At 30.0% G+C, this 23894-nt stretch overlaps 1 protein-coding gene across 1 annotated transcript in view; it reads left to right on the top strand.

Annotated features, from left to right (window-relative positions):
- The first annotated feature begins 570 nt into the window (after positions 1-570).
- The window catches only part of LOC142326851 (uncharacterized), a 143607-nt gene continuing 120283 nt past the window's right edge, over positions 571-23894 (top strand). The window contains exon 1 of the mRNA XM_075369590.1: positions 571-715. Within this exon, the coding sequence (XP_075225705.1) occupies positions 692-715 (24 nt within the window). The 5' untranslated portion in view covers positions 571-691. The remainder of the gene's footprint in view (positions 716-23894) is intronic.

The following is a 23894-nucleotide window of genomic DNA, read 5'->3' as shown; positions in this document are numbered from 1 at the left end:
ACAAATGTTTCAGTGAACGTTTGCAACTATTCTAAAAAATTTATTTATTAACCCTACTGAGATACTTTTTTTGTTATTATATTTTTTGTTATCTTTAAATTTATGTATTTTATTTCTTTTGTTGTAATATATGTTTATCAATTACTTTAAATATTATTCCACCCACGTATGTCGGTGCGTTATAATTTAGATACAAATTGAAGTGATGACTATTATTAATTTGTCTTTATTTTACTATTATCATTTGTGATTTTTACGAACGTGACAGGTACGTACATAGAGTCAGTAGAAAATTAAGTTGTAAATTTATTTGGTTGAGATGAAACGGTGGTTTATGTTAATTTTTAAAATCGTTATCAAATATGTAAGGTAGAATTACGTCCGACGTTTTTGCTGTCACAAAATTCTCTACTTTAAATCGGAAGGTTGGTCAGAAGGACGTAACGTTATCAGAGACGGTCAAGAGCAGTGACTGGAGTCATCCCTTGGTGCAGGTCGATGCTGGCGGGGGCGGTATCCCTTGGTGGGGACGGGTGGAGCGTTGCAGTCCGGCCTCGTTCAGTCTTTCGTGGAGTGTGACGGCAGCTTCTAGCAGCGGCCAACGAACAGCCCTAGCTAACAAGAACACAGCATCACAAGTGGACACACCAGCATGCAGGAACGCTGCCAGTCTTGCCTCCTCTGACCCGCCATGTCCCCGAGTCGCCCATTGCTGGTCAGTAAGGAAATATTAGTTAATAAAAATAAATAATAGTAATAATACTTTTAACTTACCGCAGTAATTGTGATACATAACCTATATCCTTCAAATAGTAACTTTCATAAAATGAAGAAAAAACTGTGACCATGAAGAAAGTGTGGGTTTTGTATTGTTGGTTTTATGGAATTTAAGGCATTACAAATGTTGCCGATTAATAAATAGAAAAAAATTTCACTTAACGTATTAGATATCTCATTTCCATTTTATTATATATACCACTGAAATAGTGAGTTTCTTTTGGTATTTTATTACTTATATATGGAAACGCCTGCAAAATTTTAACTTAATGATAATTTTAATTTGATAAGTAGAATGTAGAAAAGTGATAACGGTTAAAACTTATTAACGACTAACTTTCAAATTTATTATTATTTTATATTCAAATTTCACGCTATATTTTATTTTATCGAAGTTAAATTTAATATTTAGTTAGCTATTATTGTTATTATTATAAAGAAAATAAGTAAGTAATTTTTATTTTATTCTTTGTAAGTAATATTTACCGAAAAATCTAATTTTTGTTACAGTAAAAGTAGGTAACAATTTTTTTTGCCTATTTTTCAGTTTTTGTTAATAGTATTACTAAAGTTAATTTATGTATTTTGTAGCTTATGGATCTACCGAGTATAAAAACTAAATATTAGCTTAATACATTTTTAAAATATGTTGTTTTATACACGTTACGGTGATAACTTGCTTATATTTATTTAAAAAATATTGAAATTAGATTTAGTGTTAAAGGTAGACTCTGCTAAATTTTTAGCTGAATTGTAAGTCAAGTTTGGTTATAACAAATCTAACTTTATAAATATAAAATTAAGCTAAAATTTCTAAATTAAGTAGAAAAGCTGAAATATTTATTCTATGCTGTGAAATGAAAATATAATCATAAAATAATAAGTGAACTTGTATACGCGTAAATGAAATATTTAGAATTGAGCTCTGAATAATGTAGTAATGATGTGCGCGTGCGTTTGTGTGTGGTTGTGATGAAATCAGGCATGTGGAGGGGATTAGAGGGGGATAATACAAAAATTCTTCCCTAAATTTTTTTGCAAATAAACATTCGATTGGTAGAGTTGTCTGTTGGAAAATTTTATATGAAATCAAATTTCAAAATGATTAATTACTATCTTCTTTGAAAATCTTTGGAATAAATTTTTATTATCTTTTTTATATAATTTTAAGAAATTTATTTATGAAAAAATAAATAAATTATATTAACAATTGTTGATACACGTTTCTTTCAAAATCCTTCACAATACTAATATTTATGTCCAGATGAACTGGTAAGTGAATAAGAAATACGTCGTTACATCTGTATCCCTAATAACTAGATTTATACCCCTTATAATTTCATCCAGCAATTGTTTCAACGATTTCTTATTAAAGGCTTAATTTCTAATTCCAATAATAAATGTTTATTTGAATTTTTTAGTAGAGTCGGCAACAATATTGCCGATTCTACAAAATTAAACTTTTATTAATTATTGTAATTAATAAATAATTGCGTTTTTCTACAAATAGATGACTGCTAAATTAAATGATTAACTTATATAAAAGTTTTATAAAATTATACCGGCACATAAAACAACACTAAAAATAAATAAAATTATAATTTTATAAAAATGTATGCTGAAAATACCAAAAATTATTTTCTTACATAGCTCTATTAAAACGTGGATTTAAAATTTTTTCTGAGTTTTATAAAGGGTAAAATATTTTTCTTAAATGAAATTTACTGGTAATAAATAATTATTTTTTAAATAAGTATCGGGTTTGTTTTTTTACCGGTAATAGAAATTAATTAATTTTAAGAAATTTCAGGCCGATTGTGTCTTGTTCTTTATTTTGACCTGTGTAGGCATTATTTTTATAATTATTAAACGTAATATCAGAATCCGCGCCGATTGAGTATGTAAAATATCCGTCAGTTTGGAAAAAATGAGTTTTGCTATTATCATGTTTCAGTTTGCTATAACAAAAGAATTTAAGCAGTTCAATAAATTGGTGACGAATTACAAATTTTAAATAAATTACGTAATTATTTAAAATTATTTAGTTAAAAAACAGTCATTAAAAATAAAATCTTTCTCCATTTCTCTGTTTTTATAACGAAATCCCAAATAAAATTGTTCTATAATGTTAAACCTACTATTATATTTCGAAACAAACTTTCTTTATATTATTTTATACAGTCTCTATATATATATATATATATATGTATTATCTAAATTTAAGACTAAGAGTAATAAATCATTGAGTCTTTACATATAACGTGAGTCTTTACATAAATAATACAATGGAGTTTTAACAACACTTTAAAATTCGCTGCTTTATAAAGGATATTCATCTAAAAATTACCGAGAACACGGCGCAACTCAACTGTTGATCCTCGTGCTTGCATTAACCTACTGACATTTCAGGACCATCCAGGGCGATGCAGAAACTAAGATAACAGTGAATTTATGCTAATCCATTGTTCATAACAAATTATTATATTACATTATATTCTTTCTATAAACATGACGGCTAGTTTAATAATGTTGCGTGGAATTGTATCAATTTAATTTACCGATAAAGCAATATAATAATAAAACCTTATTTATTATTCGGCATTATTACCAGTAATTATTTTGGTCACTCCGTTGTTTTATGGCGTGTCCTATCTATCCATTAATAAACCTTTCTTCTGTTATTGCAATATATCGTAAAATAAGATCATAAATAAAATTTCATGTAACTAGGTTTACCAATATTTATTTTATACGAAAACAATAATTTTAAAAATATAGGAAATCTCATATACAATATATGTTAATCCAATTCGAAAATAGAATAAATTAATACAGCTAAACAAAATATTATGCTATGTATTTTTTTAAATTTGAAATATAGCTTTGTTTATACGTGTTTCTAAGTCATAATTCTAATCCTAAAAATTAGGTCATAAATAATGAAATATGCATTTTTTACATAAAAGCCTGGAATATTTGTTTTTTTGTAATTAAATTTATCGATTTTAATGGTAATTTTTATTATTGACGGGTTAGTTATGCAAGAAATGAAAGAAGGCAAAGTATTTTGATACTAATTGATGAAATATATAGTAATTTTTATATTTATTACATAAGGAAAATTGTCTAACGATAGTTAAATAATGGCTACGTCATTTCTTATATAATTAATAAAGATCAATGTAAAAACTTTGGGATTAGGGTATTATTCATAATTTAATAAACATAAACTGGCATCCATTTTTAACAAAAGATGAATGTTCAAACAATATTAAAAAAAAAATTATTCATTTAAAGATTATATATATTACTTTCCCGTCTAGCCCTATAGCAGTAGAAGGGAAAGTACTTTAATCGGTCCAATTTGGGCATATGTGGTTTACACCGAATCTTGACGTTTTGACACCTAAGGAAGCCAAAAAATCGGATGTTCTATGTTTGTGTGTGTGTGTTCGGTATCTCACACATTATATCTCCAGAATTATTGGTCTGATTTTTACCAAACTTGGTCAGATTAGTTCTGTATATGGGGTATTGATTCCATTAAATTTTCAACTAAAAGGTCAAGGGGGTGAGGCTGTAGAGCAAGGTCACCCTCAGTATCTTGAGATTTCGCCTAATTAAGGCTTTATTTTTCTTAGGCACATTTTTAACAATTAAAAAATAGTAATATTTGCAAAAAAAGTTTTGTAAAACCGCACTCCCATCTTAAAAAATGCTCTACTACTGGGTATACTGCGTCCATAGTACCCCGTGTCACCACAAGGAGCGTTAGTGTAGCACTGACGATCAGCTGTTGTAAAAAAAATTATATTTAAATAAAATGATAAATATTTTTAATTAAGTTGTGTGTGTATGTGTGTGTTAGCCGTGCATCAGAAAAAAGCCGCGTGACGGGAAAGTCCTACAACCGTGTTGTCAGATTTTTACTCTAAACAACTGGTCTGAAGGCGTTCTTTTACCTTAAACCAAGGGTGTAGCGTTCAACCGCATTATTATTCGGCGAAGGATGCGTCATCAACATAAAGTACAAATCATTAACTTTAAACACAGAAATATTTCATTTACCTTCAACATCTGCTTAAACCCATAAGTGGTTGGCAAATTCATCTGTTTTTCTAATACTCGTAAAATATAATTGTTTAGAAAATACTAGAAATTACTAATTATCGTGCAAACGGAAGGACGATCCGATGGTCCGTCCTTCTCTATTCAATAAAGCACTCACTTTGTTCAAGAGGGTATAAAAAGATTATGAAAAAACAATGACGTGTTTTAGATCAAAATAAAAAAAATTGCTTTTCTGATCACGAAAACAAATCACCTTTCATCCTCATTGTAATCATGAAAACGAAGATTCTTCGGCCATAGAGGGTTTATTGTTAAAAGAATCGGTGTATTGCAAATCTTCTAATATAGCTTTGGTAAAAATTTAAATGTTCTTGAACGGAGATAAAATGAAATGAAGATTATTTTGAAATACAAATAAGTTACGATAAATCTAAAAAAAATTAAAATAATCCTTCATAACAAAAAATATTTTTATTTATAAAAATTTGTAAAAATGTGTTTTTTAACACATAAAACACACATATATATATATATATAGCATTACTTGTGTCAAACATATTTTATTCGATTTTGGTTGGTTCAATTTAGAGATATATTTACTTACGGTTTTACAAAGCTCTAAACTTTATTCAGAATTCCACTTGTCTGAACCAATAAAAAAGTATTGTAACCCAGTCTGATTTTAAGATCAAATCGTGAATCGGTGTTCGTTTTATGGAGAACAGAATTTCGTGATAATTTTATTATATACTTTTTTGAAGAGTCTTTAATGGTTCTAGATCATAAACAGAAAGAACCACTTTGTTCTATTAAGTAATTCTACAAAAAAAAAAGTTATAACTCTTCTAAACAACTTGCTTTATTCATAATATTTTCTATTAGGTTTGTCACGTCCAAAAAAAAAAAACTGTTTGATTTAAGATAGTGTGTAATTTGCGAGTTTTTTTTATTGTTTAAGCATAACCAACATTTTCAATTACTCATAAAAGGGTAAAAAAATTTATTTAGAAAAAAGTTTCTTTAATGTCTGTACACCTTTTTAATGACGCGTTTTACATCAAGCAGTTAAAATGTATTTGTACAACGGAATAAAATAAGACTACCCTCGAATTTTTATCGTTCTTAGCAAGCAATTTGTTAAAATTTATAATGGAAAACATATTCGGAAAATTCGTCTTTGGCTTATGGGTAAGCTATTTTTGAGTGAAATATTGCACGGTTACGTAGAAGTGCAAATTAATTGCTTTAATAGATTCGATTGAAAACTTGTGATTAAATGTGCCAGATGGTTTTCAATGGAAATTAATTTCGTTACTTTTTTCAAACGGATATAAAGATCCGTTTAAGAAGTTAAGGAGTCCTTTAAGACTTATACATAGGTATAGTGGAAGTTTTGGGGATCTAGAAATTAAGGATTAGAGGGATTAACGCCAAGTATCTAAAGGTATGTACGTTGCTGTAATAATTATGTTAATTTCTGGCCAGTCGTTGTCGATTTAGTGGTACAGTGTATTTAGTGCCATAAATTTGCATTTATGGCACATCAATCTGAGATTGAGATGTGCCATATATGTAAATAAGCGTGCGGTTTTGGCATCGGAATAAATTGGCTTGTACTCTTTTGTTAGAATTAATTTTTATACACGAGTTAGTGAAACCGGTTTCAAAATTAATAAGATGCTCCTTTTAGATTTAATTTTAATAACATTAACTCGGTCCTAAACTACAAATCTACAAATACTATATTTATTTGTTTTATCTAGGTCAATTCTCATTATTACTGTTTTTAAATAATATACTCTTAACTTATTTACAAATTTAAATTTATCGTGGTCAATGATATCTCAGTCATTTTCTCTTGTTGTTTTATTTATGTTTTAACTTTTAATATACCGATGAACATTAATTTAACCGATAATATTAAGCGATTTTATAGATAATTTAAGCGAATTTAATCTAATATTATACATAATATTTAAAAATACGAGGAATAAATGAACGGTTTTATTTATAATATCGTTGATTGGCTGTGGAAAATAGTTGGTTTCTGTCTTTTTTCAAAGCAACGTTATCCCGTCAAGTTGGTATGATGTTAATTGACCTTATTATGCAATTAACCTTGAAACGGCTTCAAATCAACCCCACCCTTCCTTACTGTTTACTTCATATATTGGCATAATATGATAAAAATACTTACCAGCACTGTTTTATATACACTGTTGTAATATAACAGTAAAAAATATACATATATATGTTTTTTTTTATTACAGTTATTTCTAAAAAAGATTATTATAATTTAATTAGTTAAAATAAATTTTTCAAGAACTTTTTGACTGAGACGGATGTAGAATATTTAATTTTAAATCAATATTCAATATCATACGTAATATTTCTTATATGACAAATATTTGTAGTATGTAAATTGGAAATGCTGCGTGTTTTGTAAATATTTCACCGTAAAACCTACGCGTAACGTCGTAGTATTAATGTTATATAAAACGAAGAATTTTAAATGTATAGTATAATGCTAGTTCATAATTTTAAATGTATCTCTATTCTAAACATGAATTCCGTATTGTGAATGTAAATATTCTTCAGACATGTTTATAAGCGTAATAAATTTTTAATAACCTTAATAACAAATTTATGCTAACTAAACACAGAAATACGAAAAAAAATTTATTTTAAGAAAATAACTTAAAATTATTAATTCCCTGGTTTCTATTAGCGTGTAAATAGTTATAGATTATTTAAGAATGTTGTATGCACTATCACGTCTTGGTTTTATATTAAATATACAATGTAATGTTTCGTTTATTAGGAGAATTCAAATAAAATGTGGTTTTATATATATATATATATATATATATATATATATATATATGTTACGCGTGTGTGCATACGTGAGCGTGTGTGTATTACCTTAATGTTTATTGTGTTACCTTAGTATCTACAGAATTTTAGCAATATTTTGTCAACGAACAAACAAATAAGTTCGTTATTAAATTCGATGTGTGTATGAGTGGGATCATTTTTTTATCTAGGATTTTGTTTTTGACTTCGGATTCGAATTAAGCATCGTTAGAAGATTACAGAAATACGCGATCAGCGGTGGGTTCACCTCAAAATGGCCACCAAAATTATTATTTTGTAATAACGGTGTAAACTATCAAATTGGTTCAAACGCTTAACGTTTTAAACGTTTATTAAAATGCATAAAATATACAATGTTTGTTTTAAAACCCAGTTGAAAGAAAAACATTATAATATATTTAATGCGATTAGTTATAAATATTACAATTATTTGTGAAAAATAATATTGAGAACAAATTTTTTTATAAGAAATGTTGAAAGTGTCCACCATTTTTATCAATTCAAGCCGTTACCCTCTTTTTCATACTCCGTGCAACCTTTCGAAATGTACCATTTCAATTTCTCGTAATTCTTAAGTTACGTTGGCTTTTAGTTCATCAATAATTTGCGGATTTTTTTGAATACACAACCTTTAAGATAACCCACAAAAAAATATCTGCAGGTGAAAGATCAAGCAATCTAGCTGGCCATAAACCAGTCGATATTTATGTTTCACCAAAAACCTTCTCAAAAGGTTCATTGTTCTTGCCGTTTTTCATGTGTCCCCTGTCTTGTTAAAACCACGAATCTCTCGTTTAATTTTGAATTCGCAAAGATTGCGTTACAATTTCATAGTAGAGGTCTGAATTAAGTGTGTTTTCAAAGAATATGGAGAAAATTATTCTTTGTTTGGAAATTGCACATCACACATCAATTTTATTTGGATGAGAGGTCCGTAAATGGATAATGTCAGAATTTTTGGAGCTGCAGTAGCGATCATTCCGATTATTAATGTAAACCACTCAAATGAAACCAAGTCTAATCTATAAAAAATACATTATTCAACAGTTTAATGCTCTTCCGAAAAAACTGATTAAACCATTGACAATAGTAGAGCCTAGCAGTATAATCAACTGTATCACATAAATTATATGTGATACATGAATTCGATATGGTATTAAATTAAGTGACCGTGTAGCTTTAAAGGCACTATGTATTCCTCTTTGTTGCGCAAGTTTTCGTAATGATTTGTTAGTCAAAAAGCTTACCCGAAAATCTTCCATTGTTTCGTCATTAAGGACTGAACGTTTCCGGCTGTGTCTCTAATTGCAAATAAAACCAGTCTCTCCATGTTACTTTACGAAAGGATGAATTGAAGATTTATTTGATACATTCTTACTCAGAAACTGCAATTGAGCAGTTACTTGGCACAAAACAAAAAATTTAGTTTTTAAATAATTTTCTACAACAAAAATACTTTCTTTCATGTTCAAAACCATTTTTTCTTAATGAAAAACACAGATAACCAAAAATAACTAACTTCACAAAAAAGAAATAGAGTTATATTACCTGATTATAAATAAAAAAACAATAGGTATTGCTGGCAGTCTCTTCATCTGAAATTATTGTATTAACTTTTGTAAAAAGTTCTTTACTTGAATTGCGTTTTAAAACAAACACCCAGTATAAATATGAATTTGGTAAATCAACTGAAAGACTCCAAAATGGTGGAAAAGCTTATTATTTTAATAACTGGAAAAAAATCCTTAAAACCACCGAAACACCAAATAAATAAATTACATTTACTTAATGTATAGCGAAGTAGACGTTGGAGATAATAAATTTGTTAGAAATAAATTAATAATAACTGAGAGAACAGTAATAATAATAATAATGTTCGTTTGGAAAAGTCTTTCTAGATTTTTCATTGATGCCGGCCTCCGTGGCGCGAGTGGAAGCGTCTCGGCCTTTCATCCGGAGGTCCCGGGTTCGAATCCTGGTCAGGCATGGCATTTTCACACACGCTACAAATCATTCATCTCATCCTCTGAAGCAATACTAACGGTGGTCCCGGAAGTTAAACAGAAAAAAAGAAGATTTTTCATTCATAACTGGTTTAATATTTCTATTTTTGAATACGTTTTAAAAATTTTCCGAATAGTTATACAAAATAGTGAATAGATTACTTATCCCATAAAAAATACATACCCTTGTATGGATTACAAACACATAAATATTTGATTCAAAATGATAAATTTTTCACCTGGTGATTAAATCGCGTACATTTAGAACGAACTTATATTTTAATTACCTACCGGGAAAATGTTATGACAAAAGTTAAACGAGTTTATACAGGTTAAAATATAGAATATTTTAAAAATATATTATTTTATTATTTTAATGCTTTTTAGAACATTTATGGTTATTTATCATCCAATCACGATCATGATGATAAACTTCGTTTGCCTTTTATTACTGTCTTAATACATAACTGACCTTCATGAGTTTTATAACATATATTAGAGCTGCAGTAAGTAATTATTTTTATTGCACGATTTTGATCAAATTTAAAATAATCTTTTATAATGATTTTGTAATTATGTGAAAGTTTTTACCTGTTATCACAGTGCGACAATACAGCAGCGCTGGTTATCGATGAAAACTAGTTGTGTGTAGATTAAAACGTTATTATCTGAGTAATTTTTGTTATAATTCTGTTTGATCTTCTAAAAATTTATGTTTTTAAAAATAGTTCAAGACAGACCGTCAAGGACGTTGAACTCTTATTATATTTATTATATAGGTCACTAGAAAGAGCTTCATGCAAATACAGTTATGACTTTAACAGGGGGTGGAACAGAGAGAAGGGATGATGTCTTTATAATATTTCTTTCTAGCTACTACTTTCTATTAAAGCATATATCACCTTTAAATTAAAGTTATTTGTGGTGAATTTTATATTATAAAAATACAACAACCGTAAATAAACTACATTGAATAAAATTATGAAATTAAAATTTTCGTTAATAAACTATTTGTTCTAAATGTAGAATTTTTGTAATAATTAAAGTAAAATAGTTTTCTACATTATAATTTAGTAGGGAAATGTTACGAGAATTAAATGTTAGTGAATTATTTAACTTAAAATAACTTGAACTTCAGTTACATGATTAGTCGTCGATAAATTAGATTTTTAGGTTAATCGATAAATTTTAGTACGATTATACGTAGTAGTAGAAATTATGAATCTAAAACGTACTCAAAAATGTAAATCTTTTCATAAAATAAATTTCCATTAATCAGGATTATTTATAAAAAAAATATTATAATATAAATAATAAAAAAATAACAACAGCAGGTAGAAGAATTTCGTTAGAATGTACGTAAGGTAAATACTATCAGGAAACGGAGGCAGTTCAACAGATCTAACTATTTCGTATACTTATTAAAACTGAAGTGAAAGGTATCGCTGTGGTCTTAGTAATGTACTCCTGAAATTATCTTTAGGAATTTTTATTAGAATGTCATTTTAAATCTTAATGATTTAAAAACCACAGTTTTCAAAGCGATAGGAACTGTCATGTTGAGATAATAACATTATGTGAACTACACGGCGCTCTATGTAATCAATAAATAGAATGTGTCCAGTTATTTAACAGAATTCAAAGTTTAAGAAATCATTTTGGTCTATTACGTTTTATGATGTAGTTATTCTATTATTTACGTACTGATGCAATCAATTCGTGTCCTAATCGGTTTTGGAATTTAATCTCATACGTTTATTTAATAAGTTCATATCAATTAGTTTAGTAGTGTTGGTCATTTATGTCAAGAAAATTATTTATATTAAAGTTAGTTTACCTTATACTAAATAAAATAAAAAATATCTATGTCGAATTTTTAATCTAATATTATTATAAAAAAGACAATAGATGCGATCCTATGAAAATAATACGGGTTGCTATCTTTTTTTTTCTTCTGATTGCCGTTTTGGGTCATAAGTTTTGTATATTTCTTTTGAATAATTTTTTATGTTTAATTATGTCCATTTTCAGATATTCTTAGACAGCTTTTACTATTTTTTCTTTGGCATTAACCTTTCTTTTTCTCTTCCTATATTCTGCGTTACCAGCTTTTCTTTTTAGCTGTTGTGTTTTTATATTTGGCATTAAACAGACATGCGTACGGTGCAGATGTTTCACTTACTGTAAAAATAAAATCTAATACGAAAAAAATGTAAAAATCTATCTAACACGACTTTCTAAAGATCTGTAATATATTTTCACAAACCATTTCCTGAATTTATGATTGCATTTTCAATGTTCCTCACCGGTGGGATACAAGATGTATTAAAGTTCTAAAAAGATCTTACGGCAATATATTTTCAATTGATAAGAAAGAGTATCTATAAAACTTAATTTATTACTTTATAAAGTTTTAACATCATTTCATCATTCTTTTAAACGGAAAAATCCTAATATAGTAAATTAACCGAATGTACAAACTGTCTTTTACAGCTAGATTAATGCACCTTTGATTAACTTTTCTTCTATCCATTCATCACGGTAACTGTATGAATATTTTTTAGTTTTTAAACATATTCGTCAAAATCCTTACGAGGTTAGAAAATATTTTAAGGTTGAAAAATATCAAATTAGAGAGATGGTAACCAATTCAGGCCTCCGATAAATATCCTTTAAATATATTTTGTATTTTATAAACTTCTGTTATAATCCAAAATGATGTTGAAGATCAATAGACTACCGCATGTTTGGACTTAAAAACCGATGCTTTATAATAACGATAAATTACATTTTCCTAACGATAAAAATCAATTGTTAACAAAGAAATACAACACATGTTAACAGAATTACAGGTTCAGAGTAGCCGAAGTTGTTTAAATTGTTGAACTATTAAACATTTATAAGGTGTTTAATTTGAAAAATTGTCATTTAAATAAATTCTCGTGAAGAAGACATTTCCCTTTCCAACCGATCTCGACTGCGCCGCTGAAATATAGCATCAATGATAAAGATAAAAAGAATGAACGAAATTTTTAAAAATATTATTTAATCTGAATGAGAAGCGGCCTGCTTAAGTAGTGTTTAGTAAAGCGATGGTACGAGTAATTTCATGTTGTGAGCATAGTTCCTCTGTGAAGAATTTTCTTGTCATTAATTTGTAACGATTTCCTCTAAAGTAATTTTTACTTGAAAACTAAGGAATTTTACAACAACAAAAAAAGAAGAGAAATACTTCGGTCAAAATTAAATTTTATATAAATTTGTTTGAAGTATTCTAGAAACGTAAATTCCCGTATGCCAGAGCTTTTCTCAAGATGAGTTCTAAGAACACCATACATAATATATATTTCAATAAGGAATCGCAATAGTCTCGGGAAAGGGGTAAAAAATAGTTATCTTTTTAGGTCTTTTTTTTTTTATTCTTCTCCCACTGGCCGGATCTTGCAGTTAAGTATTACACAGACCAGGGGACTCTATGTCTCAGCCCACCGGTCGGATCTCACTTTGCGCCCGCCTCAAACCCCCAGAGTAGGATCCACCAGGCCCGGCTATGCCGTCCCTGGGTCCCCACTCCGAGATCCGGGACTCGTTCTTTATGTCAGTGCCTCTTTTTAAGTTATACCTGCGGGTATCAGGTCAGCCGACTTTGAACGATCACTTTGTCTTATATACCATGCAGAAATTAAAAAAGTAAAGTAATTACGAGGTCATCTCAAACAAAATCTCAGAAAAATATCTTGAATGTATAACAAATTTTTGTATAACTTATTTTTACGTACGTACACGTAAATAATTTCACCTGCAAAAATGTGTCTACTCTTACATGCATCTGTTTTATGTTGTTTGATGTATTCGTGTAGCAAATGATGAAATGGGTGTATGATAAACCCCTTATTAAAGACTGCTGAGTGAAAAGCAATGAACCGAATCAATAAAACGACCCATATCTTCGCTTTCAACACAAATATTCTTTTAATACGTCATAAAGCTTTGATACTGATACAAGATTGGGTGAATGTTTGGTTCCGTAGATTCTCTTTATTCTGTTCTTATATCTCAACGTACTTTCGTAAAATAACTTTTTACGTACAGCTTATTATAATGAAAGTTTTTTGAAGTCGTTGAACATACAGATTTAATAGGTTCTCAGGATTTTTTTAGTGAATGATCGTATTCTATTTTTGATTTTCGTTTAAATAAGTGTACAGACTTTTCTCTTAATATTTAATCAAATGGCTGTTTTTTGACGTAATAATATCAAAGCTGTCCTTGAAAAACTCTTCATTATTTTTTTTATTAAATTTTTTTCAGTAAGAATGATTAAAAAAGTAACAATCTGTATCGCAGATTATTTTAATCATTAGTAAGTTGTATAAATAATTTATTTAATAAAAATTTATTCGATTACTTGTTTTGATAATGAAGTTTTTATTATAGCAGTTTGTGTTTTGTGTAGAGCAAGGGGTTTTATTAAAAAAATAACAAAAATCAGCTTATTAATTTAATGATAATATTAAAATAATAATCTCCAGTTAATACAAACAATAAGCTACCATAATTTATATGAAAAAAAGAAGAAATGTAATAATAATAATAACAATGAAAAATACTTAATAAGCAATATTTCTTTGTTGTAATTCAATCCTTTAACATTGCAAGGTCGAGAACTGGATTTGGAGGTCTAAAATTCCTGTTTTTAGATGTTATTATGTTCACTGGCTATTGATTAGCACTTTCAGATAATAAAAATTGCAACTTTTAAAAGAAAAAAAAGAAAATGAATATACAAATAATAATAATAATAATAATAATAATAAAAGCAAGTAATATTATAGTTTAAAAGAAGTAGAAAATTAATATAGAAAAATTTTTTTTTTTTATATTGATGTGTCTTAATTATTATGATTATTATTATAGGCTCTGGGATGCATGTATGCATTTAACATCATGTGCTTAATAGATCTCTCATATAAATGTGTATGAAAATAGACATGTAAACTTTTCCAAAACTATTCTCTTTATTTTTATCATAATTAACATTTCTGTTGTCCTGATTTTTCATTTTATCATCTTTGACTCCCCTTTTATATTCCCTATCGTCTGTTGCACATTAGTGTAAGTATTCTAGGATTTGTTGAATCTCTACCCGTCTCCGCCAGGCTTGCTCTGACGGCTAGTACGAGACTCACACCCGCTAAAAAAACTCCCTCTCAAGTCGCAGAAGGGCCGGACCTATTCCGTGGGGCATATACACAACCCTCTAGCAACCGCCCGGGCAAACGTAACGCCGGCATACAACAGCGGCGACGACGTCCTCAGGGGACCATTGACCGCCGAGGAGCTCCCGCCGCCCACCACCAGAGGCTGGCCGCCCACCAACATTCGCCATTAGTATTTCTGTGACAGCCCGCGCCGTCCGTTACGTCTTAAGTTGTTAGCAAACTCCTATCCTGCCTGGCCCTCTCCTCTGTTGCCTTCGTCTCGATCACGGTTGTCGAATCATTTGTGATCCTAGCCTATTTTTCTCTGTCTCGCAACATTGTTGCAATGATGCTGTCCACTCGTACCCCATCTTGTTCCACCAATATAATAACATCTAATATAATTTTCTTTTACTCAAATTATGATTTTATAAATGATTTAAAATAAAATTTACTTTAAATCGTTTTTATTTGAAATGACGTTTTTGAAGTATTCGTAAGTAATTGGGTGTAAATATTCCTCCCAGTGATTTTAGGTGATCTATATGAGATAGCAGTGACTGTTGAAAGTGAAATAGCCTAATTTTTAAGTAGGATCAGGTTTAGATAGGAAAGTGAGAAATGAAGCGATATCTTCTTAATCTTCTTAATCGAATTTAGTCTTCTTAATCGAATGGAGTACATCGCTGCGTGCCAATCTACTAAAATGCAAACGATATTAAGTCAAATAATGGACACCTTCAGTGAATTCATACAAGAATTCAATAACTACTTCATACTTTACAAAAAGGCAACTCTGATCGGTGCCTCGTTTAACTTAGATTTTTTACACGCATCTCACCTACACGAAAGACAGGAACAGATATAGTGTAAAGCATAAATTAATTTATCACCTGCCTATAAATAATGAATTGTATATTGCCTCTATGCTTTCGTGTAAATATCGCGCTTATTAATTCTCCTACTCATTCACCATCACACACTACAAACACACAATCGCTTATACGTATACTTTTTTCATGCATTTGTACAGTATTAGACTTTTATGTCATTAATAACCTTCCTATTATCAGACTTTTTTACCCTTTAATATATTTACTACACTGATGTATATTTGCTGTGAAATATAATTTGTTTAATCTGTAGACAAAAGATCCAATATAAGGTAAGATAGTACTTGTTAATGTACGCATGATATAACAGTTATGGTTTGTTTTAATTAAGATAATTCATTCGACAAATGTTTTCTAGAAAGATTGGGAAGCACTGGATTTCATTTGGCCTCCTCTATTCCATGACAAAAGATGTTACAACGTGCAACGTTACAACTTGCAAGCGTAAATAATCTCTATGATAGCCTCCACATTACTTCTATGAAATCATAAATGTAAAAAATTAATATCTGATATTTGAAAATTAGAATTAGTTGAAACAGAATAAATTTAATTAATGGATAAAATAGAACAAAAACTGCTCTAGTTAATTACTTTTTTAACTAGCTTAGGAGCGTTGTTTGCTGGTTTTTATTATCGATTCTTATAAAATCCTGTAGTAACGACACAATTTAAATCGTATCGGTATAGTACTCATTAATTAGAATTCTTGTGCTTGTAAATGCAATCTCGCAAAACGATAAACATTGTTGCTCCGTACGATTTCTTTTTTTCACAATGTGCAACGTGTACTGGCCAGAAGTCATTAAGTGAAAACATATAAACAAACCAAATAGTAATCTTGAATTTCGTTTGCTCTGAAATAGTTTTAAATAAGATTTTGATATTTAATATTACTCTCTTTACTATTTAAATGATTGAACTCGGTTCAAATACAAGATCACGATCATATATTTCTTAAATCAGCCGGACTCTCCTATTTTAATATGGAATAAAAATAAATTGTATTTGAATTACAGGATATATATTTAGATTTATTGATTTTGACTAAGAAAGTTGTTAACAAATATCCATCGTCTATAAAAAAAGTTACTACACGTAGTATTTTATTTTTATTCAATATCCGCATACCTTTTCTTATTAACATATTATTTGTCATCTCTTAACAATGTCGTAAATAATCTTAAGATTACAATATAAACAAATGATTACTTTACTTTCAGGCTTTTACTATAATATCCCTTGATAGAATATAATACTTGTAAGTAAAATAAATTATCGGCCCATTAATCATTTTTTATTACCTATTACTGTTATAACTAATTTTTCATTATCATTTCAGTAAGTACTCATGTCATGTAATTATGTTTAACAATGATTTATTGCGGTTAAATACCGTAATTTCTTCCTTTAATACGATGTTTTTAGTATTTTACTTACGATAAACAAAGTATATGATCATAAACCATGTACATTTTATATAAAAATTAACTGCAATTAACATTCCGTAAAAATAGCCACGGTCATCAGAGATCAGGTCAGTCAAGTTTTATTACATTGTATGTAGTTGAATGAAAGAAAAACGTTGTTTTTCTTTAATTAAACCAATAATTATTGGGAAATTCAAAATATCATTCAGCAATTATGGAAAATAAATTTAATTTAATATTTACATAAAATGTACATTTTATATAAAAATTAACTGCAATTAACATTCCGTAAAAATAGCCACGGTCATCAGAGATCAGGTCAGTCAAGTTTTATTACATTGTATGTAGTTGAATGAAAGAAAAACGTTGTTTTTCTTTAATTAAACCAATAATTATTGGGAAATTCAAAATATCATTCAGCAATTATGGAAAATAAATTTAATTTAATATTTACATAAAATAAATGTCAACGAAACTTTTAACATGATCGTGCTTATTGGACCCTATTTTGGTATCAAATTCATAAATTCGATTCATTTGCTATCAAAAAGAAAAAGTCTCTAACGTCTATTTTTATGATACATAAATAAAATATATTTATATTTAATTTTTAACATTTGTGGTACAAAATTAATTCTACATATTAGTTTTAGTAAGTATTCATAACTTACTATTACAGCATTATAATTATTAATTTGCAGTTTATTATAAATATTTCTTAATTAATTACTCTTTTGTTTTGTTATTTTTTAATTTATTTATTTCCGTTTCTTTATAATAGACTCAGTATACATTTACTTTTTTTTGATTATTAAAAATTGGTATTTGTGTAAAATGTTTCTTTTCGCATATTAAAATTTTTTTATGTATCCAGAATGCGTATCACCAAAAAAATTAATTTATCAGAGAATGGCCCCTCCGTTTAAAATTTCAAATCAGGTTTCAAGAAAGGTTGTTAAATATTCTATTTTTTTAAACATTTTTATTCTATATCAGCTGGTTCTGGTTCTGGGTTCCGGGAAACTAATTCCCGGCAACGGTCTTTTTTCCTTTGTCTGTTTATCTTCTAGAACCACAATAAGGTATTACTTCAGAAGATGAATGAGGATGATATGTAGCTCTGTACAGTCTCAGGTCGACCATTCCTGAGATGTATGGTTAATTGAAACCGAACCACCGAAGAATACCGGTATCGATCTGGTATTCAAATCCATATAAAAGTACTGCCTTTAGTAGGATTTGAAGCTTAGAACTCTTTAAAACTTTAAAACTCTTTGAATTCAGCTGATTTACGATGACGCATCGTCACTCAACTCGGTGGGTTTCCCGGCAACGGACTAACATCTTTCAACTTATTAAATATTATTTATTTATTCATCTTATTTATTTACAATTAAATAAACAATATCTAGCTTATGTTCCTCTTTAAAATCCTTTTTATAATGACCAAATTTTTAATTGTAAAATAAACAATTAAATAATTTTCTCTTAAGAAATGTTTTACTAAGTTCCTTTCGACGATTAAATTCTTAGAATGTTTTAAATAAAAGAGACGGAAACCCATTCAAAAACATTTATACTTTTTTTAAATTAAAATAATTGTTTTCTAAATTACATCAGGAGCTGTAAATAATAAAAAAGTGCAGTTTTACCATTAAGCAAAAGGAGTTTAGTTGTACATGTAATTTATACAATGTTTAATAAAATTTCTTATAACTATAGAAGCATGGTTCAATAAATAATGCAATAGATGCATATTCCTTGTTTTTTATCTTCATGCTTATCGAAGCTCTAAACCACATTCCTGGGAAAACAAGAAACATGCTCAGTCTGAAATATAATGGTGGAAAATAAAAATTACTTTTTTCCCATAGCACACTTAGTGGAAAACCAATCAAATAACGATACTCACTAGCCTAATTATCAATTACTCACTACTGACGCTGGAAAACTCATGGCAGCAAGACGAAATAAACAGCAGTTAGAAAAACGATTATAACCTCTTAACTTATAATGGAAACTTACACTGAAAAGATTAATTTTTTATTCTATATTGTTCTGTAAATGTAATGTTCTGTCGCGTTAAGAAAAAAGTAACAAGTATCTAGTGGTAAACGCGTCTTCGCAAATCAGGTGATTTCAAAGAGCTGCAAGCCTTCTTCCTGAGCCTACCTTGCGGATTGAACTCCCTTTTCCTTTGGCGTCACCAGACCCTTTACGGAGCGGAGGAGGTCCGCGTAGGTCTGCGTAGGTCTTCCCCTCTGCCTTAACTACAACCGTGGTGGTCGGTGGACTCGGCGATATCTTCTTGCCTTTAGATGGCTGCGCTGATGTCAAACTGAAGAGATGAACAAAGTGCTTTTTCTCCATCCACCTGGACACGTGCTCTACAGAGCGCCGTAAAATCTGACCGGAACGCCACGAAGATCCAGAAAATCAGACCGGGTGATCTCGTACCTTCTATCAACGCACGTGGAACTGATCTGCATAAGACCGAAGCCACTCCACAATCACCAGCCGCCGTATCAATCATAATAGCGTAGTCCCTCTGGTCACGATCAATTGTACCGCCGCTGTCTTCTCCAGATAAATCACGGGCGGAAGACTGCTTAGCTAGGATCTGACCCGCCTTCAGCCCTCCCGCGCAAGCCAAGTCCCGGATTCATGGGGCCTTGCGATAAATCGGTACATGTCGCGAGTGATCGACGCCAGCAAGCACATCCAAAATCCACGTGGACCCCACTTCCTCCGTCAAATCAGTAATGTCCTATACTAGCGTAAAGGATTGGAAAACATCTTCTGGCCAGTCTCTCAAGACCAGTCACTCAATATCTACGTCCGCCACTCCACTGTCAACTGCCCGGCGAAGTTCATGAAGTGACCAGGAACACAGGACCTCCAAGCCTCCGTCCGGGATCTGTGACGCCACATCGCTGATTATATGGTACGTTTGTGTAGCCGTCTCCGTCGTCGTCAGCCGGGTAGAAAGTCCCGCCTGTGATTCCCGAGGTACTGCATCCAAAATACCTTCAAATAAGTTTAACATACGGGTACTCCTGTCCGTTCGGTAAGAGCACTCTTTTCTACCTTGGTAGTCGTATGTTGCTTAACCAAAGTGCTCAGCTCCTTAACATCACGCAAGAGAAGCTTCAAATTATGTTGAAAGCATGGGGCCTACTTCACCAATTTTCTGGTACATCCTCCTCTGTGTAATAGACATCCGTGAAGGATTCACACCCCTCCGAGTCAAAGGGGTCACCGGACAAACAAAGATCACTCCGATCACCAGCCTTAGATTTTCTCATCTCTTCATAAGTAGGCGGGGAACCACGCAGCCGTCGCTTCCCCGAAGTTGCAAAGAAACGTCCCTGTTCACCCACACTGCCATCGGACGTAGTTGGAAGAGACGGAAAACCTTCCCCAAGGTCGAGACTACCGTATTGACAGTCTTCCGCCGCCGCCGAATCGACTTATCCCCCGCTTTCTTCCGGAACACCTGGAAATTAAACGTCAGCATGTCGTAACTCTTCCACAACCATGTCAGCGAAACTCTCAGTCTCACTTTATCAGAGATAGCAGTGAACGCCTCCTCTTCTGGTGGGACCATCTCCTTGGACCGATGAGAGCCGGCCAGCATGAAAATAGTAAAATTTTCTGTGTACATATATAAATAAGCCTATGTAAACAAACTTACAAATGTAAGCAGATTTAAAGCAGTATAAACAAGTTCCTAGCAACGCTAGGCTAAGTACAAAATTGCAAAAAAAAATTATTCTAAACCAACAAAGGAGAATAACTAAACTAAATACTAAAAAAACCTAACAGAAACATAAATCACCAAACCAAAAAAAAACTTCAGAAATAAATAGCCATAAGTAACAACGAAAAATACCAAAATATAACCTATAATCACAGAGCTCCTATGCAGACAACCTATCCTGTCGACGTCAGCTGTGATTCTCAGTTACAAAAGTTTGGTCTTTCGTAATCAAACTTAAATACCGTGGAATTAAAGTGGTCCGATTGCTTAGTAGTCAACCAAAATTATTAATACTAGTTATAAAAATAAAATTATTGTACAATTAAAATTATACTATAACTAAAATATTTTTGTAATTTTTGTTGTCCTTTTTTTATATTAATACCCAGTTTTCTTAATGTTGGAAAATAAATAATACTATCGCTTTCCTTACTGTGTAGTTGTAATGTATAGCTGCAGATCTTTTCAATCTCGCACACCAAAATGTTTCTGAAGGTGTAAGTCAATCTTTTTCACATAGTTTAACGAATCTTTGGTAATTAAAATACTTTCTTTCTTATTCAAGTCCCTATAAATGAGTGGGAGCGAAAAACACTTTTGTCTTTTCAGTCATTTCGCAGCGTATATTTATTTTATTTTTTTGTGAAAATTGTGCATTAAGATCTGAGGTTATATTTATGTAAGTATTATCTTTTATGAGTAATATTATATTTTTTCATGGCACAGAAAATAGCACATATCAGATAAATTCTTGATTTTGCATAAATAATTTTTTATTTACTAAAAACAAAATGTTTGATCAAATACACTATTATAAAATAAAACTATTTTTATCATATTTTTCATATCACAAGCCGCTGATAACCCTCGTGCCTATTCAATCGTCATCCGAAGAATTAATGGAACTAAACTAATCGAAATATATTCGATGAACTTTGTTTTATATGACAATGAATACTTCAATAATTTTTAAACTGTATAAAATGAATATTATTTAATTTAATTTAAGTGTTTATTCAAACTTTTATTCATGGTATTTAACGTCTGTCGATCGTTTGAGTCAGTTCAAATATTTTATTTTTTATTTTTTGTTTTTTATCGTTTACCTTGATATTTTAGACTGATAAATATTTTTACGATGACTTCTAAATATAGATTATTATTGATGCCATTATTTTTTTTTGGAATTGATTAAAGGGGTGTGGGAGATACGGTCATCAATGATACTGTATTTTTAAATTTTACTCAAAGGCTAGAATAATTTATCTTTACATAATCTTTTATTAAGATGCTTTCATATTCAATTTAGTTTCTTTCCTAATTAGTAATCCTTTAGGAAAAGCTCTCGATAGTCAGAGTTGCTCCTAGCTTTGCCGGAAAAGTTACACAACTCTTTGCCGGTTTTTCCAATTCTCATTTATCTGGACTATTTTCTGTGTAATATAATTTCTATTTCCCGAAACGTGTATTAAAATTCTTATTTTAATAATTAAGAAGACAGCCACATTATATATCTATATCCTTTTAAGATTATTCGAAAATTCCTTTGTTCTACTTCATCTCTTATTTCTCATTTCAACAACTTCTTTTAAGTACTACAAATTTACAAGAGAAATAAATTGTTATTCAGTTAATTTTCGAGTAATAATGTTTTAGATAAATTAAGAAAATCGATTATTTAATCTGTCCGATGAATGGGATGATGTATTTCAAAATCGAGAAAGATGGAGGAGATCGTTGAGACGATCAAGGTCCTAAATGATCCCTGAAAACTGATTAGTTGTAGTCATCTTTCCTAAGATGACTAGTCGGTGGCCCAAAGTGTGCAGTATTCATCCAGTATTTATTATTCAGTGAAAAAACTGCATTCTAAGTTATCGACGATTTAACTGATATGGATTTAACAGCCTAAATCTCCGTCTAGGAATATTACCTTCTTCAGTAGTAAAATAATTGATTTGTGTGATTATACTTAGCTATCTTAGACGTTTTAACAATCGTTGTATTCGAAAATTATTAACTTTACTGTGGACCTTACAAATATGTGTAAAATTACCGCATAATTTTTAATTCATTTTATTTAAACGTTGGTGCTTTTTGCGGCAACAATAATAATTATAATTAATAAAAAACTAATAAAATAAATAAAAGATGAAACAATAATAGTTATTCAATTGTAACAATTTTATGCAATCTAAGTTACAATTCAACTTTAATATATTATGACTATTGCAGAAACATTGAGAAACAGTTTGTTGTTGGTCATGGTAAATGCGCCGGTTCAAACCAAGGACGATCGTACCCACTGGCTTCACACTCGTAACTAGTATAATATCTAGCGTACTGTATATTGTAAAGAACGTTACCGTACAGCAACATATAAATAAATAAATAAATTAATATCTGGTTTGGTATCTAGCGTAAAGGTAAGTACGTATATAACCTACGTAGGTGCTGCTACGGCTGGTACGGACAACTTGTTCTTTCATGTTGCTTTCAGTAGACTACATAATCGAGTTGTATTGTGTTATATGTACATATTTATATCTGGTAGCCGATGTCTATCTGTTAGTAGTTCGTTAATTCACCTTGACCTTTTGATATTATTCTACCTAATTTTATTTTTTTAAATTTTTAACGTTATTTGGTTCATTAAAAAAATAATAAATTAAAAGGGAAAAACAAAAACCACGATAACATTATCATATCTCACCTGTTTTTATGGGATGTAAATAATATTATAGGCCGATAAAACAGCTAGCGTATCAAATTATGTCGTAACCGCATAAATGACCACGTCGTCATTATACAAAAAAAACCTATATTGATTACATTTTTTTGCTGAGTTTTTACTTTAATGTACAAATAAAACAAAATTCCATCTC

Source organism: Lycorma delicatula, chromosome 1 (genome assembly GCF_047948215.1).
Source record: "Lycorma delicatula isolate Av1 chromosome 1, ASM4794821v1, whole genome shotgun sequence".
NCBI lineage: Eukaryota > Metazoa > Arthropoda > Insecta > Hemiptera > Fulgoridae > Lycorma > Lycorma delicatula.
This window is presented reverse-complemented; position numbering and strand designations above follow the sequence as displayed.